This window comes from Pocillopora verrucosa, chromosome 6 (genome assembly GCF_036669915.1).
Source record: "Pocillopora verrucosa isolate sample1 chromosome 6, ASM3666991v2, whole genome shotgun sequence".
Classification (NCBI taxonomy): Eukaryota; Metazoa; Cnidaria; class Anthozoa; order Scleractinia; family Pocilloporidae; genus Pocillopora; species Pocillopora verrucosa.
The window spans coordinates 12,609,809-12,628,415 of record NC_089317.1 but is presented as its reverse complement, the minus strand read 5'-3'; the positions used below and the strand labels follow the sequence as shown (position 1 = coordinate 12,628,415).

Below are 18,607 nucleotides of genomic sequence, written 5' to 3'. Positions count from 1 at the left end.
TACCATTTATCAGCTTTTAATGAGCATTACAGTTGGTTACATATGTTGATATAGTAAAAAGTATCAAAGAGTCACCAAAAGAAAAACAAATGTGTAGTACAAGCAGCACAGAGAAATTGGAGACGTTCACCTATCGACATGAGTGTTCTATTACAATCTGCAGGTGTGCTCACATTAGGGACTTTCGATGGATTAAGTCTACTGGTTTTCGCCGCTGGAAAACGGCTGAAGTATCTGTTCATTACCAAAACGGTGTTATGGATGGTGTCGGTTCTGTGGGCACACATACCACACATCTGAGCTCTCTCGGCTTCTCAAAAAAGCGTGATTATAATATAAAAATCAACACTTGTTAATTAGACCACACAGTTTATAGTAACATGTGGTATTCATTGCGAATCAAGAAGTATCGTATCAATCAGACTACGAAAAAGCATTATGCTGGAAAAAATGAATAAGACGACACTAGACAGTGTGGCAGCCCGCTTTACCCGACAGAGGAACCAAGTAGTTCTCGTTATGAAACCAAAACGAAGCGTTCGTGAATTTGCACTGAAGGCTTGTGATACTTGTCCAAAGTAGACTGTACCTCTGTTTTGATTGGTTGAGTACGTCATCCGCACATTTGACTAGCTAGTGATTACTCAACATCTGTATTTGCACACTGGCAAAGTAACAGGTGACTTTCTAGTCCTTACTCAGGAGAAGGTCTTTCATACGTGTCTGCCACTTATTGTCAATGTCTATTACTAAATTACATGTTAAATACGAGATAAGGTTAAATAATCACACACTGCGGTGCAGGGCAGAAAAAAACAGTACTTTTAACCTTTCTGACTAATTATCAATGTCAAAAACGAAAACAAGGCAAAAGGCATTTTGACCCCGAAAGAACAACGAAGATTGTGCCTTGTCAGAACTAATTAAACAGCTATTTTATCCGCGAAACCAACTTATTTTCTATTTTAAAAAAATCAACTCTAGCTACCAATGACGTTTTACGTCTGCTAATTATTTGTAGTTGACAAAACACACATGCATTCACAGCTGAGCTGTGATCATAAAGAGCTGGTGTGCATATGATCCTTTAATCTGATCGCATTTCAGCTCAACGAAGTAGATGCCACGATATACAGACTGCCCCACAACAGTCACATGGCCAAGAAAAAACCGGAATTAAGAAAAGCGTCTAAAAATTCTTTCAACATTGCGAAAAAAGTCTTAGAAATTGGTAACGATTGACGTTACCAAAACTGTCTATTTTCTTAAACAAATTCTATTTATATTGGCATGTGCCCTATAATAACCAAATCTTCACCTTCCAATTTTCGACGCATATTAAAATGTTTTCCTAACAAAATCAAAATATACACCTCGTCAAGCATTATGGTCGTTACGAAGTGAATTGATTATATTTACGAGAACTTAAGGAAAAATATCTACAATTGAGCGGCAAGTTGTGCTAGATGAGAGGTTTTTTCGAGAAAATGCTAGCTTTCCGTTATATTGGTATATTTATTCATCTATGTATAAACTATGTTACGAAACAGATTATAAGCAAGACAATTACTGAAGTTCTCATCTTAAATTACAAAAAAATATAAGTAAATGATTAGCCAAAACCAAAAACAATAAGGTAAAACTGTATGGGAAAAAATATGGATGTGCTTGATTTTACGAAGCAACAAATAGCATGCATACGTGTTTCTCAACAATTACTCTTGCGGTCTTATAAAATATATCAAGCAAAATCTATCCTACATAATAACAAAATTTTTATGCATGTGAGACAAAAACTAACTACAAAACAAGAGAATTGAGCACTAAGGCTACGGTCATCATTATCTCACAAAAGACCTGCAACTCTTCCAACGTTTTACGACCTCAGTTAAAACTAAAATCCTGTCTCGTTAGTTCCTTCTGCACCATCACCTGTGTTCCCAGCTAAGGATTCCTCCTTGCCAACAGCTGTGGTGGTACTGTCTTTGGGAGGCTCAGCACCAGCGTCTCCAGGGTTTCCCTTTAGAAACTGGGTGATGTCAGCATACTGTGTCTCAGCATAAGGGTCCGGCCGTTTGATCGGAGGCAGGGTTTTGGGGGAGGTGGATATTTCAGGCATTTTCTTCATATGATGGAATTCACCCAAATCAGCATAAAGAACTTCACCCGGCTTGGGCTTGTATGGTTAAAAACAATAGACGTAAGATAATGTGGAACTCCTCGAAATGAGTCGTTCCGTACCCAATCGTTTCGTACCCAAATCGGCTAGTTTCGGTAACTAATTATCAGCATCAAGCCGAGGCTGAGAGGAATACGCGCTTATTTTGAAAGCAAGATCGGAATGACTGTCAGTCGAATATGGAGTTTTGTGCCATCTCTGTGTGCAAAAATAACTCTTAAAAAAGGCCGCACCTCAACTTTTCCAGTTTCCGGGCTAAGAGAGACTAAGGAAGAAGTGGAGTGTCTTCTGTCGTCGCGCTAATAAGGAGTTAACATCCATCAAAACTTGCATATATGCTCCGAACACTTCGAGACTAAACAAATCGTGAAGACACTTTCTGGAATTAAAAATTTGAATGTCCCTTTCCTTTACAAATTCCGTAGCTATGGAACTTTCATATTTGTGAAGAAGGCATCATTCGCTGCCATTTTAAGACGTCTCCTATTCCCCTCAGCCTCGGCTTAATGCTAAAACTATTTACCAGACTTTCTCGCACAAACAATTCGAAATTAGCCTATTCAGATGGTTTGTGCCCAGTTTGTGCTGATTCGTACCCAAGCTGCTGGTCGACTCGTACCATCCCAATATTCATTCATTTGAAGTACCTCGCGTGGGAGCGCGTAACCGGATGTTGATTATTGTTTACGACAAGTTAGTAGAGTCAGAAAAGTAAAATACAAGCAAAATTCTGCTGTGTATATCTGTGACTTTCTTAACAAAAACATTAAATTATTGCCAACCGCAAAGTGTGATATTTTTCATCGACCAGCCTATTTTCACTATCTTGCAACTTTCTTATCAACAACAGCCCGTGTAAGTATGATTTCTCTCTCCCTTTTCTATTAGCAGGAATAAATTCGTTTATTCTCGTTGATTCGTTCATTCTATTCTTACTTTAAACATACTTAACATGGAAAACATACCACGTTAATAGGGGTCCGAAACGACTCAACTGACTGGGTACGCATCGACGTAACTGGGTACGAAACGAACGTGAGCACGGAATGACTGGTGACAGTGCTACAAGATGAAAGGGGTGTTTTTTCAATGAGAAACATAAATTATCACATAAAACCTAGATTGTTCATAGAAAAGGAAATAAATAGCCATTAATGAAAAAAATTAAAGTATGGATGGGAAGAAACTGGGGGACTGTCAAGTCATATCTTTTTAAACAGAAGGTTAGAAGTTAGTATACTAAAACATAGGCATGCGTAGCATGTAAGAGTTAATTTTTTTTTGGCTGGGTGGGTTGAGATGGGACACTTTGTGTACCTGATGCTTTCATTTTTGTAACAGAAAAAGAGCATAACTCTCAAAAGAACGAAAATTCGCATTGTTTCAGCCAAAGAGAAGGGAAAAAAAACTAATTTGTTTGAAACTCGCACAGGTACTTTGTGGTCTATTGTCACTGTTGTCTAAATAGCAAAAATAAAAATGCATCGGTGCTATGCTTACTGTTGTCTCCTAATCGCAACCGTTATTCGGTCTCGTCACACAACGCCATCTATTCCTTGTTGGAGAGAGAGCGCGTTGCGAGACGAGACCAAATAACGATTGCGGAAGGGACTTCGCTCACTGCCGTTGCTCTTAGAAAGAGAAAACCAAACCACGCAATTTTACTACGAAAAGCTAACTGAAACTGTTGTATCTCCAATTGACCCTAACCAAAGATAGATTGCGATCTCAAGTAATTGAAGATACATTGAACGAGAGAAAAGGATAATATTTCAAGGAGGGCCCCTTGATCGGTTTTTGCCTATCTAGAGTTTGTTCTGTGTGTGTTTGAAATACGCGATAAAATGCAGGTTGTTCAGAAGGAATTAACACGCGATTGGGTTAAGTCCAAAAGCGAATTTTATTCGTAGAAAAAGTCAAAACGCGGGAGAATTGCGAGGCAAATTCAGAATCAGATAGTTCCATGTGAATTTTTTTCGTTGGGGTTGGACAGTGCGGGTAGAATACGTGATAAAATATAGGTTGTTTACAAGGAAATAACACGTGACGGAGCGAATTCTTAAGAGGCAAAATGGAATTTGATTGGTGAATACAATTCAAGCACGTGAAAAATTGCCTAATGTTCATGTAGTGCAATGATTAGGTATGTTCTGATTAGACTTTGGACGGAATATAAGATGTTTAGCGTGTGCGTTGTGAGTAAAGAAGCGAAAAAAAAAAAACGTTTTAACTTGAAAATGATTTAAAAATTTAAATGCGACCCTTTCCAATCCCGATAAATCTCGACCTTAATCAACGAGGCTTTCGCGAAGGCCACAAACCATTACACTTATCAATTCAGCCCAAAATTTCTGGTTAATGTCATTCTTTGTGCACAGCCCCCTGATTCCATGACATCATTTCCAAAAAAAACAATACCCAAACGCTGTGATTGGTGCAAGATATCCGAATGCTATGATATGATTGGTGCGAGATACATACCCTAATGCGGCAATCTGAGTGGTGCGAGAGACATACCCTGATGCGGCAATCTGATTGGTATAAGATACATACCCTAATGCGGCAATCTGATTGGTGCGAGATACAAATCCTAGTGCTGCGATCTGATTAGTGCTAGATGCATACCCCTATGCGGCGATCTGATTAATGCGAGCAACATACCACTCTACACGCTAACATTGAGTTTGAAAAAAAACTCAATAAAGGACAAAATGTAGGGTTGACTGTAAAGTGGGGATAAAACTTAACTAAGTAAGTAAATAGCTTAAAAAAACAAGCAGTGGTCAGCATACCTTTTTCGACTTCTTTAACAAGTCGACTTCAGCGTAAGTAGCATCTGGTTCGTTCTTCTTCGTCTTCTTTTTTGACTTGTCCACTACAGCATACTCATCTTCGCATGGATTCATTTCAGCACCTTTCTTTTCCTTCTTTTTATCTTTCTTTTTGGACTTTACCACAACAGCATAATTAGGTACCGCTGCAGCACCTTCCTCTCCCTGGTGGTGGTCTAAGTTGGCTACTTCTGTGGACTGTGGACCCGCCTCTGCATATCCGTTATTGACTTGACAATAATCATTCTGTGACAGCGAACTGCAACAATTGCATACGATTCAGTATGGTTTCCAAACCAAAGATGTAAATGAAACAGCAACAGTACAATGGCACACAATCAATAATCAAACTTTCTGCTTAACAGCCATTTTAAAATCGATCAAAATAAGATATACGTCACCTAGTCAACAATTGGAACACATATGAGTGGCCACTGAGTAATAAGAATAATCATTTGTTCACAAACTTAAATATCGCAGAAGTAAAATATAGTTTTAAATTTGAAAAAAAATATGCTAATAATAAAAATTTTTAATTATAAACCGATAACTTCTATCCTTTCTCTACGACTTCAAAAACAATTGAACAAAAGGACTGATGAAATCTCGAAGGGGACCGGAAAATTTTCAACAAACTTTTTTCGAGCCAAATTCAGTTTAGAATTGGTATTGACTACAGTAAGCTGCTATAATTTACAGTTACACTCGCAAAACTTTTCAAGAAAAATCTCAGAAAATACGCAGCCACCTGTTCCCATTAACGCAAATACTAACAGTAGTGTAAATTCGAGTTATTGTTTGCCTCACCCACTGATGAATGTTTCGTACATAATGGTGCAACGACCTCAGAACAAAGAAACAGACACCTGTTTTAAACTTACCATGGTCTCTCTTCAGACCTGCTACTGTGAACTTGTTATTTAAAAAAAAAAATTGGGAAAAAAATACAAATAAAGGTTAGCTTGTAACATATATGTACAATAACAGACTTGCTCAGCATCACTACTGCATGAAGACAACTATTCTTTGTAACACTTGCTTCGGTACTGTCCAAGTGCCCACTATACATTTTTTCTTTGTTTCCAAAGTTTTGAAAAGCAATGTTTATAATTTTTCTTAAGACCCGTAATTCTTTTAAGAAAAATTAAAGAGCTTAAACAATACTCATGCAGAAAATTCAGGGGGCGTGGGAAGGGCCAATAAAGTATACCGAAGTGGTTCACGGTGATTCTTACAGATTAACTTAATAGGATGATTTGAGAAGACTTGGTGATAAAGTGAAGAGCATTGAAGGTATCATATTTTGAAACAATTCATCCCTTTGTATTATTATCATTAACCCTGCAAAACGATTTTCCAGCCTACACAAAGTAACAATTCTGAGTGTATACATACATTCCGAGTACTCACATTCCTTACAAAACTGAAAAGTTTGTTACATGCACTCTTCATCTAAGTTGAGTACGTCGACTTTGATTTAAGTTCATCTTAAAGTAAACTAAATGTGCTGAAGCCCTTCACTCATACCTAGTCACAATGAAAATAGATACAAACATCAACCCTACTTACCCCTGGGATCTTTTCTACACTTCCTTCTTTTGTAAAAGCAGTAAATAACAACAGCAAACGTCACGGAAAGCAAGATGACGGCAAAAACAACCAGGACGACAATTAAAGTCATGTTCACTAAAAGCGAAAAAAATGTTTAGTTGGCTGTTTTTTACGTAGACTACGGTACCCCTTTCCCGGCGAATTCCGTCTTGCGATTCAATAGAAATCAGCGAAAAAATCTCATGGTGCCACATGCAGTCTGGTAATTGAGACGCTAAGTTCAAGCAGCATTGGAGGATTTTTCGCTTATTCCTATTGACTGGCGTGACTTATTTCGCCGAAAAAGAGGGAATGCAACAACACTGCCAAGAGAAACACTCATTTTAACGCTATATAATTCTAATTATGTCTGCATGAATTACCCATTTGGCACTAAGTCGAGGATTTCTTATCAAAGGCGGCACTCAGTCTAATCAACGCTTCTTAACTCACTTAAAACTGCGACTTGTCATTAATTAAAATTAGACTGAATGCGATGTGAACACTTCTTACATTATACAGCTATGCTACAATGCACGACACGTTGTTTCCTTGTATACTATATACACAGCATTGCAACTTAGGGAGTAACAAATGCGGAAAGGGAAATTTTCTTCCACAGAAAAGCTTTTTGTTCCATGTTTAATGTGCTACGCATTTAAAGAGAAACGTGTTTGATGGAACCTTACTAACTGGCGAGGAAAAGTGTCTTTTCTAAAATCTAACAATAGCGGTCACCGCTAACAAGGTGTTCTCCAATCAAAAGCCGAGTTCCTGTTGACGTCAAACAGTTGTTTCCGTGAGTTACGTGAGGATTGGACAAAATACCCTTTTCAAAGAGCTATAATAAGTGCACCTACACATAAGCCCTCCGTCATCTTAAAACTCCTAAAACGACGAGAAGCCTTCTAAGGTAAAAAAAGCAGCGACCGACGTCCACCAAACTCGGTTTTCGAAAAAAAGAAAAACTTGTGCGAGAGTGTGCGTCGCAATGAAAGGATTTAGAAATCTGTTGGGGATTCAGAGCTTGTGACAAATGAAAAAATCTTCTTTTAAACTTTTTTTCACCATAACTTCCAATGTACAAGAAATGGTAACATTGACATTCTCTGGGGTTAACTATGAAAAGATAAGCGACTGAAGATCATTTCTTTCTGAACAGCATTAAAGCGTTTGTAATAAACAAGAACTTATGTAGATAATTGCCTTCTGGGATAAAACCTTCGCATTTTGGCGCTGAAAAAGATAAAACAAGTGATCACCTAACTTACAGGCCGCCTTGCAGGAATCAACCGCAGCATTCTCATTTGATATTTTCCCTTTGGTTTGTTAAGACACAATAAACTAAATACAATGTCAAACAATGTTTTCAAAACTCAGATACAGTTGCACTGAAGACTGATCAAGTAACCAGTGATCACCCTGGTTTCGAGTAAAACAGTAGTACCTTCATCTTAGTGGCTCGCGATATATTAACCAAAAAATAAGACCGGCAGCTATTGTACAACTTCCATATTCAATCAACTGAAAATACGCTTTGGTTTACCAGAACAAAATGTAAGTGAATGTGGGTGTCCATTAAGATACTAGTGTTATTAGGAAAAAATGTTTATTTTCTCTTTGCGATAAGTATAAAGTCTTTAAGACAAAAAATTAAGCGCACCTTCAGAACTTCCCTCGTCACCATCGGTAGGCATAGGCGCAAGCGTAGGCGTAGTTGTCTTAGGGATCCGTTCAGGAGAAATTGCTTGGATGGAATTCGGATCAACTTGTAAGTCACCAAACTTTTTCTCTACCGCAGCCTTCATCAATTTCGTCAAAACGTTTTCGAGCTCGACATTTTGACTAAAGGTCAGTGAGAAGTACACTTTTACACTGCCACACCTGACATGAAAAATAAGAATAAAGAAAAACAGGTACGCACATTAAATTCACTAGTGTTAAGCAAAACAAAACAATTAAAACAAACACAAAAAAACCCGACATAGAGAGGTGAGATAAAAATATATGAAAGCCATGAAAGAACCGTGCTGCACTGAGATGTTTAAGTCCCCTCAAGGATTCACTGAAAAACGCTTCGCTTCATGTGAAACGTTTAGAGAAAAATAGTTGTGCCCGCGAAAATAGATTCATTTCCAGTGACATATCGTCATTTCATTATGACTTTTTATGATTCAGAATTTTTAAAATTTTCAAGGCAAATCTATGCAATTTTCTGACCGTTAATTTTAGTGACCAACGATTCAAGCACGCTGAACCCACTACGTGATCTCGTACTTGCAAGAAATTTTTCGCTTCTGAGCAGAAAATTTACTATTCTTTTTAATAAAGATTTGGTCTCGAAATATTTCTTGGTCATTTTTGCCTTGTCGTTTATTCATAGTTTTCTGGTAGAACACGATTACCAGGTAGACCCGACACAGTTGTAATAAACTCTTTTTTTTAGGGCACAGTTTGTCTGCAAACTGTTATACAAAACTCGAGAGAGCCGCGCCTCCAGCGACTCTTACGCTTCTCTCGCGCTCTCCAAACTTCACTGGACCTTAAAGCAAAAGCATTTCCCAGAAACCACAAATTCTTTGTCTCTGCTATCACAAAGTAAATATGGAATTATGACAGTAACCGTTAAGGGCGTAGCGTGCCTATAGGCCCGTAGCCCCTATCGCTCTAACAAAGGGCTAACGCTCGGAAAGTCAGCTTTGAAAATCTTTACGGTGGCCAATTTACGTTATCAATTCTGTTAGTAATACCAAATGACTCCTACTATACTCTCTCACCGACGCAACACCACACTTTCTCTAGAAACTTACCCCCTTTATGGGCCCATAGGCCCTACACAATTTTTTCCTGGCCGCTCGACTTTTTTTTGATACGACTCTAGCATATGTTGAAACAACATAACAATAGAAACAGGGAACAGAAAACAGGCCTAAAACAAGTCGAAAAGCTGGCTACGTCCCTGACCTCACTTTGAGAATCCAAACAGCAAAATGACCCCCCCTCCCCCGGAAATTTTTTTTTTTTTTAATGAAAATTGACTTCAAACGCCGTCACTATGAACCTTGTTTCACATCCGGGCCCACTACCTGTTTCGGAACTAAGTCTTTAACCATATTTTTATCTCTTAAATATCTATTTCAACAAATGGAGGCAAGACTAAAGGATCGTACAAAATTAAAATAGAGATCCTTTTTTCACGGTAAACTGGGACGCAGCTGTTTCTGAGCCACGCGTTGTGATTTTGATACAAATTTGGTTTCAAAATGGCGCATCCAGAATCCAATTTTAGCACTCTTAAAGAACGGCTAGGTAAGTCTTTAAAAATTCAACCCAAATATGGTTTGTAGCATATAATTATGCAGCTACACCTCTGTTGTTTTCTGTGCCAAAGAATCCGCCTTAAGATTCCCATGGTAATATAAGAACACATTCAATGACATAGAACATCACTGGGACAAAGTTCATCACTAAGGAAGCAAATTAAAAAATCTCATCATGGCCGAAACTCCAATCGCTGCTTTGTGCTTGCTTGGGGTATGACTAACTTTTGCGACAGGTTACTCGTGTTATTTCAAATAAAGAATGGCATTAGTTGTTGTGGTTCTAAATCAACCTCACGGTATAGTCAGTACATAAAGGGTCTAAGGTAGTAAATTTCGTGTCTTCATACACCTATTCCAGAAATGGCGGACAGCATAGATGAGTTGCACGAAAATGGGGCTAGTCAGTCCTTGCGCCGCAAGGAAAATTCATTAAAATATGGCCGCATCTGGAGGATCTGGTGATGCTGTGAAGCTCACAGAGGAAGATATTCCAGGTGTTTCCCCCGAAGGTAGGTTGTCTTCTCAGCATAAAACTGAAGAGCGAAATTTTGGCTCGATGTCGTGGCGACTGTTGCAAAGGACTCCGTTGAGTGCAAGTGTCACCATAGTTTTAGAAAGAGCGATCCGCTCCATCATTTCAAGGTGGCCCTTCATTTGATTTCTGGAGAAGTAAAAAAGGCTTCATGTACTTGTGTTGCGGGACAGATAAGTTTTTGAAACCATATAGTAGCTCTGCTCATGAAAATATTTAAATTGAGTCTTTATGAATGCAAAGATGTTACTGACCTCAATGACGAGGATGACATGCAACCCACAAAGGCCTACACTTCGACACTTCAGTTGTGGCACTGAAAGGGGAAAGGGGATTCACTAGACCCAGAACCTGTTCTAGAAATTTTTGTAAAGAAAACGAAGCTCAATGATAGTTCGGATTCCCCAAAAGAGCCTGGAGTCAATTGCCTTCTTATGAAGCCAGAAATGATTTTAGAACACAGTTTGCTGATGAAGTTAAATTCAAACAGCAACTCCTTCAAATTAATCCTGGAATGCCTTTGGCACAGATTAGGACCCCCAGACAAGTGAGAGCAACGTAATAGACTAGACTTGGGAAATTCCACCCAGGATCATATGGAAGCTAACAGTTAAATTTTACTGAAGCCAATTTTCAAGCGGTTTGTGAAATAAACTCTAAGCCTCGAATTGATTCAAGTCTACCAAGGCCTATCTGATCGAGTTTTCCACAGTTTCCTGTTCATAATGTCCCAAAATTTCAGCACCCAAATAAAATTAATGAACTGGAGGAGAAACTTTCAGTACATCTAACTGCTGACAAGGACAAACTATATTAAATTAAACAAAAAACTACTTCACAAGCTGATTCAGAGGCACGGGAAAATGAAAGGAAATGTAGGTTTCCTGCCTCAAATTTTGGATTATTAGTGAACAGAAAAAGAAATCATTCCACTCTTGAACAGAACATCCTATATCCAAAGCCTTTCTCATTTAGACAAACTGTTCTTAGTAAGTCCGTGACCTTGACGCAATATCAGAAGTAAATGTTCTCGACTCGAATCCAGTTCAAGAGCTCAAATCAGGGTTTGTTGTGTATCAGTCAAGACTTACCAATCATTGGCGCTACGCCTGATGCTAAAGTAATTGATACTAGATGCAGAGATCCATTAGAATTAGCAGAAGTGAAAGGTCCTGAATTAAAGTTTAGAGTTACTCCTGCAAAAGCATGTTCCGAATTAATTATTTATTTAGAACTGGTTAATGATAGAGTTACTTCTTTGATAATTTTATTTCCCCAGCTGCCAATGAATTTTTTGCATAATCAATTGACATAATGCCATAACTTCTATTTAGTCTAACTTTTGCTTTACACCTAGGAGATTTTTTCTTGAATCCTATCTTACCCCAGCAAAGTCGTTTTATGTTTTTACTATGTTTATATTTTACCAAACAGAAGTGCATTAACTCGTTTTTTGAGGTCTGCAGGCGCCAGCTGTCCACTCCGCTTTTCCACCCAGCATCCTTCTTCAGTTCATTCGCATTTGTTCCTTGAAGGGTCTCACTTTCTTTGAATGAATCTGAACAGCAGCATGTCTTGGTGCTGGTCGATGATTTCGTCTTCTTTGCTTTCCGTAGCCTATGAGGGAAGTTGCACTGCTGGAGCCTTCCGTTTTCTTGGCGATTCCGGAAACCATTTGAGGGCATTGCATTACCCTTTAGATACACTCTTCCATTGAGGAAATTTCTCAAATCACTTGAGATAAAGTGTCGAGAGCGCACCTAGCTCTTCTTTGTCACGCGTAAGTCCTTTCCTTCATCTCTCCTCATCGCATGCAGCCATCGCATACGTCTTGTTTTATCGGTAAGAAAATTAAAATATGATATCTTCTCATCGTTGTCCCCTCTGTAACCTTTTTGATTGCATTCAGGCACGCAGCAGAATGAAGGCATTGCCGTAAACTTCAACGTAAACACTATAAATTAGCTATACCACCTCACGCACTGAGGACTGACTAGCCTCATTTTCGTGCTGCACGTCCGTAACGTCCGCTATGAACGGAATGGGTGTATCAATTGCCACCATTCTGAAGTCATGTGTTTCATTTCCGGTCCAATAACTTTAATCTAAAATTCTGCATGCCCTCACCAAAATGAATAAAGAAGAATCTAGAAATAATGACCACAATTCTGTTGGTTTAATATCCCCACTTCTGTCCTATACATGAGATGATTTATTCTTGCGATTTCAAAGATCTGTTTAATGACACATAATGAGCAGACCCAGAGAGCAAAAGAGCAAGAGGATATCATACCTAAATGTTAGAGATTTAACTTCTACAACAGGTATGTTCCATTTCTTTAAAATGTCAGTCACCTGGTAAGGGAAAATATCAGACACTAAAGTCAATGAGATGTATGTACTAACGCATTCTTCTGGACATCAGCCATAACGAGCCACAAAAACGTTCATTCAATAAACTTTTATAGAATGAAATTTTATAGAATTTTTATGAAAAAAACTCTACATCACTTAAAAGGTGTGCTTCATGATGGAATGATCAAGTGAGGGAATGAAAGCAAAACTTTCTATAAACGTCAACTTGTCACGACTCTGGAAATCATGTGCCCACTGTAAAGCAAATGTTAATCTAAGAACTTTGACTAGCGAATATGAAATATATGAAGAGCATACTGAATGGAAACTTCCACGCACTGAAATCGAAAATGAAAAACTGACAATTATAAAAAAGGTTGTCGCAAAAAAGAAGGTTGGTATCCATTTAGTTCTCCACGAGGAATCAGACCCAAGACCCTGAGGTTTCGCCTTCCTGTGCTATACAACGGTCGCTACATTACAGGGAACTAGATGGTGCTCTATCTCAATGGTCTCAGATGTGGTGCATCAGAAAACATGAAATCCAGAGGTCTGGTGCTTTACTGCCGAAGAAAAACTCAAATTTTATCGTTTTCCCTGGTTCATGACAAAACGAAAGACAACTTTCTTTATTGTACTTACAAGTTTACGCAGCTGTTTGGTAATTTCTTCAAGATTATCACTGCAGGCTTTGTTGACGATGGTTATCGTAATTTCGATCTCCGTAACATATAAAACTGAAAGGAAAAAGGAGAAATCGGTTAAAAGTTTAAAGTGCTCTTGGTTTTTGCCTTGCTAAGTAAAATAACAACTTATTCACTCCTTCACCGCTAATGGTATGGAGCTTCCTTTAAACCAAGAATACGTCGCAGAAAATTTACGCGTACGACTTCTTCTAGTAGCAGCAGTAGCAAACCTTTATTTAACTAGGGTAATCCCTTCAGAATACTTAAAAGTATATCTGTTATCAATAGGAGCCCTAGATTAAAACTAATAAAAAGTTCAAAATAAATAATAAGAAACTAAGTAACTATAAGTTAATAATAGTATAGTACAGTATAACAATTAAAATTAATTCTTATTTACTAAATAATTATTATACACAACTGAGCCATTATAATAAAAACTTTTCTTGGCGGTCTCAGTTCTTACTGCAGGTAAGTATATAGAATTGCTTCTTGTTTCTCTTGAAATAACTTCCTTATTCAACTTAAAATAATTCTTTAAAAACTGTGGTACATGACTATTTAAACACCTCTTCACTAAACCTATAATATGAGCGTTACGGCGATCTTCTAAACTCTGAAATTAAGATAGTCGGTAGATGTTGTACCACATTTAGATTTAACTGTAATTTTCGAGGTCCGCCTTTGCAAAGATTCAAGACTTTCCATATCTGCTTTATTGCAGCTAGACCAAACAACATCGCAATAATCAAAAATGGGCAAAATTAATGAATTATACATCTGATAAGTATCTTCCTGATGCGTATCGGATCATAACAATGAGTGCATAAATACTGTATAAAGAAATTCCAAGCTGTAATTGGTGATGAGAATTTTGCAACAGAAACCATCGACAGACAAATTTCATCTCGAAAATCTCACAACAACATGACTTTTCACGTCTGAATTTGACACATCTCCTTTACTTCTTCAAATTCCAACCGTTACGTTCATAAACAGTATGGAGTAAACTTGACCGAAAGTTACCGACGAAGTGTTGCAGCTACCTCAAAAACTACATTTCAAACCTGGCTACCATGATATTTTAATACATCATGGTAACCAGGTTTTTAAAAAAGGTGAGTTATGTTCTTGTATGGTCTTATCTATGCGTGCATTAAAATTCAAAGAGCCAGTAACTACCAAAAGGTGCAGCTCACAAACTTAGTTGTAAATGAAATTCAAATGCACAACGAAAAAATTCCCTTAAACTGCCCTGAACTGTTGTATTTCTCGCGCAAAATGCGTTCTGAGTAGGTTGTCTTACAATAGTGGCGACGTGCGTGCTGGATGGTCCTCGGCAATAAATGTCTGTTTTTAAACAAATTTTAAAGTTTGCTAAATAGTGGTTCTAATGGATGACGGATGTTAAGGATACGGTACACCTTCAAGGGATGTTTATAAAACCAGGAACGGGGAAAGGCGAACGGAGAACCGGGAACGGTCTGGGACCGAAGGTACATCGGTTATCCGCATAACAATTAAAAAAAAAGTATTTACAATAGACTAAGGTATACCTTATTTCAAATTCACTCACCTAAGTGAAACGTCTTGGTTTGTTTTCCCAAGTAATTTTCAACCGTACACTGAAACCAGAAAGAATTCTCAGCTACTATTGTCAAATTGCTCTCTCCTGACAAACGGTTTCGATGACTACCATTGATATAAATCTCTGTTAAATTAATCGTCGGTGTAGGAAAACCTTCTCCACGACACAAAAGAGCCACTTTTTTCCCAACTGTTACGTTCACTGTTGCATTCTTCGGGTCACTTAACATTGCTGGATCTAAATAACAAAAAAACACTCTAGTTTCATAGTTTCATTGGGTTTTCAAAGAAAAAAAAGCAGATTTCGGTAAGAGTGTGAGTTAAGTGGGATGTGAGTGACTTTATTGTTTCCTAGAGTTGGGACATAAACTTCGATTTCGACACTGCTCCACAATGTAGGTATTATGGAGATTGCATGGGAAATTTATTTAAACCCAATAACGTTCAATATGGACAATCTACTGAGAGTTTTGATTGTTTTGTTAGAATAAAAACATAAAACGAACGCCGTCTGACACAAACAAGGGGAGCAAAAACTCCACAAATTCTAGGTTTGCAGGGTTTGTTTCCCAGAGCTATCATTTCATTCACATTTGCTTGGATTCTCGCATCCAATGATGTAAAAAAATAACTGTTAAATATTTCTTGCAGTTTCAAGACTGTTATAAAAGTAGCTACTCACAGTGAACAGTAACATTGACTGCAGCGGTAGCGGTTGTCCCCACTCCATTACTGGCTGTACATTGATACTGGATCATGTTTTTCTTTGCTAACTGTCTGCTTACATTCACAGTGAGTCGTGAGTCAGTGGATAGGACTTCAGAATTGTCAACCATGGTCCACTTAATGCTGGCCTCTGGTTTTCCAGACGCATTACATGTCAAGTTTAAGCTATTTCCATCTCTGACAGTTATTGCTTCAGGTAAAACTGAAACCGATGGCGCCTCTGGAAGACAATTACTATGATTAGTGGTTTAACAGACATGTGAAGATAAGCCCTGTCTATCTAGATAGGAAAACTTAATAAAGTTAGGGATAAATTTATCAACGATTTACACAGCAATCGATATCCATAACAAAAATTGGGATCAATATCAGTATCTGGGCAACTGCCCACCTACCCCTCCCCTAACCCAACAACAGTTAATTGATAACAAGTTAGGGTTTAATATTCTCGCAACGTGAGCTGTGAAAAAATGACTTTGTTTCTTTCGGTCACTCGACTACAAAAACTGAACGATAAGACCCAACGGCGTAATGGATATACATGTGAAAACAAACACGACTGCTTGCAAATGGTGATTGGTAAAAGTTATACCAGCTTTCCCGAAGGAAAAGGGATTATCATAAAAAAAAACACTTGCATCAATAAAAATAAAATGTAAATCACTGGTTAGTGACTTTCTGGTTTTTGCAATCGATTATATCAACCTAAATTTTAACTCACCAACAGCTGTAACATTGACACTGACATTTTTTCCAGTACCAATTTTGTTGAAAGGAACACAGGTGTACACACCATCAGACATCACAGTAACATTAAAAATCCCTGAGCTGTCGGTCCTTTTGAGTCTACCGTTAAAGTACAAATGAAATTTAGCTTCAGGACTGGCATCGGCTCGGCATGTTAAATTGAGAGGACTTTTGCGAAGCACTGTAGTGTTACTGGGAACTGAAATGAGTTTTGCGCCAGCAGGAGCATCTAAAAAAAAAAAGGAATCAAATCATGAAAATGACAAAGGTTATCGTCAACTTCTATTATCTGTGTCAGCTCTTGGAGTGTTGTATTTTACCTGTGCGAATGAGAGAGTAGCTATTTCTTTTATTGTTTTTGTGAATACTCAACACGAAAAAACGTTAATGGAACGATAAACAAACGATCATGGTCGTGCTAGACTGCTTTTACATAGAACTGCAGTAGTACTGGGAGATGTGGTAAGGTTTGCGTTACCAGGAGCACCTACAAAAATCAAATAAAGTCATAGCGCTGATATGAGCCAAGAGAACATAACATTTTCCACCTGAAGGCGGTCGATAGAAATAGGACTCGTGGTACGGGCCATACCTCTCATGATGCTTACCAATTGGTACGAAGTTTGAAAACATTTTGGTATAATGGTACAAAAGGTATGGGTAGAGAGAGTGTAAACGTTTCTAAATTATCCCTCTCCTTGGGTAAAGGGGCAAGGTAAACTTTACTTCATCAATCAGCCGTAAGGCTGGTATCTAGAGAAGCTCTGGACTAAATAGTATAATAATTTAAAAATAAGATAAATCTAAAAAATAATAATAATAATAATAATTTAAAATTACAGGATGTAATAATTTAAAAATACAAAAGGTTAAAAATCGTGAGTATGCATCAAAAATTCAAAGGTAGAAAGTGACCCCGCGTTCTGAATATAACGCGGCAACAAATTAAAGAGGCTGAGCCCGAATATTTAAAAGTTCGTTTCGCAAGGTTCAGCTTCGGTTTGGGCAGGTGCAAATCGGTTCTTCTGGAGTGTGATAGCTATGTACATTGTAGTTTGTAATAAAACAGTTACATAAATACTGAGGTAATATCTTATTTACGCATTTGTAGACTAAAACACGTTTGTGTCTTTTCCGTTTCATTTGCAACTAAGCCCGCCCTAAAACACAAAAAGTGTCTTTGAAGGAGTCACGCCTCAAAATGATGCGGGCAGCACGATTCTGTAACCGTTGAAGGGTTTTGCTGGAGGTGGCTGACAGTTCACCCCATGCAGTGCCGGTATAACACAGGATTTGCTCAATGAGGGTATTGCAGACACACTTCGCTGCCTTAAGAGAAAGGCAAGTTCTTATCCGTTCTATAAGTCCCAAACGCCTTTTGACTTTGTTACAAATAGAGTGGGTATGCTCTTTCCAGTGAAGCTGTTCATTGAGGATAAACACAAGTGTCAAGTGTTTCCAAATCGCACTCTCTAACGGTGGATCTTCTTGAGGACGAATGATACTGTATGCAAAATCGAAATGTCACACCGTCGCTCGATCTCGTCATAGTAACTACATGTATTTAAATAACAGACCGAAGGTAGACAGAGGGACAGTATTCATCTTGGCACCATAGCGAGAACTCGGAATTACATGTAGCTCGATGCCACTAACGAGATTAAAAAATAAGACTTGTCGGGTATTAACACAAATTTGAGACCCACCAAACGGTCATCATAATTATTCTGGCTGTAAATGGTTTAGAATCAGAAATTCAATTTAGTTTTTCCTCCGCAGGAAAATGCACAATTGGTGCTAAGTGATAGTTTTTAATCGGCGTAAAGTAATGTGGTGAACATAGCGACATGGAACGAGGTTGAGTTTGAGTTTGGCATCGAGTGTATGCAGGCTTAAAGTGCTGGGCTGCGCATAGATGCTAACCAAGCTTGTTACAGTTTACACTTATCTTTCGAGTAAACGTTAAAATATTTATTTGAAGCACAAACCTAATACTGTAAATCGCTTCAATTGTTAACGTACTGAGAAACATCAACAGTGGGAACAGTTAA

The 18,607-nt window shown here is 38.1% G+C and overlaps 1 protein-coding gene across 1 annotated transcript in view; it reads right to left on the bottom strand.

Moving 5' to 3' along the window:
* LOC136281669 (hemicentin-1-like) overlaps positions 1-18,607 on the bottom strand; it is a 35,391-nt gene continuing 16,784 nt past the window's right edge. The window contains exons 11-20 of the mRNA XM_066168375.1: positions 16,531-16,785; positions 15,766-16,029; positions 15,073-15,321; positions 13,453-13,547; positions 12,749-12,810; positions 8,264-8,484; positions 6,580-6,696; positions 5,892-5,922; positions 4,972-5,269; positions 1-2,176 (exon numbers count right to left, since the gene is read on the bottom strand). Coding sequence (XP_066024472.1) covers positions 1,895-2,176; positions 4,972-5,269; positions 5,892-5,922; positions 6,580-6,696; positions 8,264-8,484; positions 12,749-12,810; positions 13,453-13,547; positions 15,073-15,321; positions 15,766-16,029; positions 16,531-16,785 — 1,874 coding nt within the window. The 3' untranslated portion in view covers positions 1-1,894. The remainder of the gene's footprint in view (positions 2,177-4,971; positions 5,270-5,891; positions 5,923-6,579; positions 6,697-8,263; positions 8,485-12,748; positions 12,811-13,452; positions 13,548-15,072; positions 15,322-15,765; positions 16,030-16,530; positions 16,786-18,607) is intronic.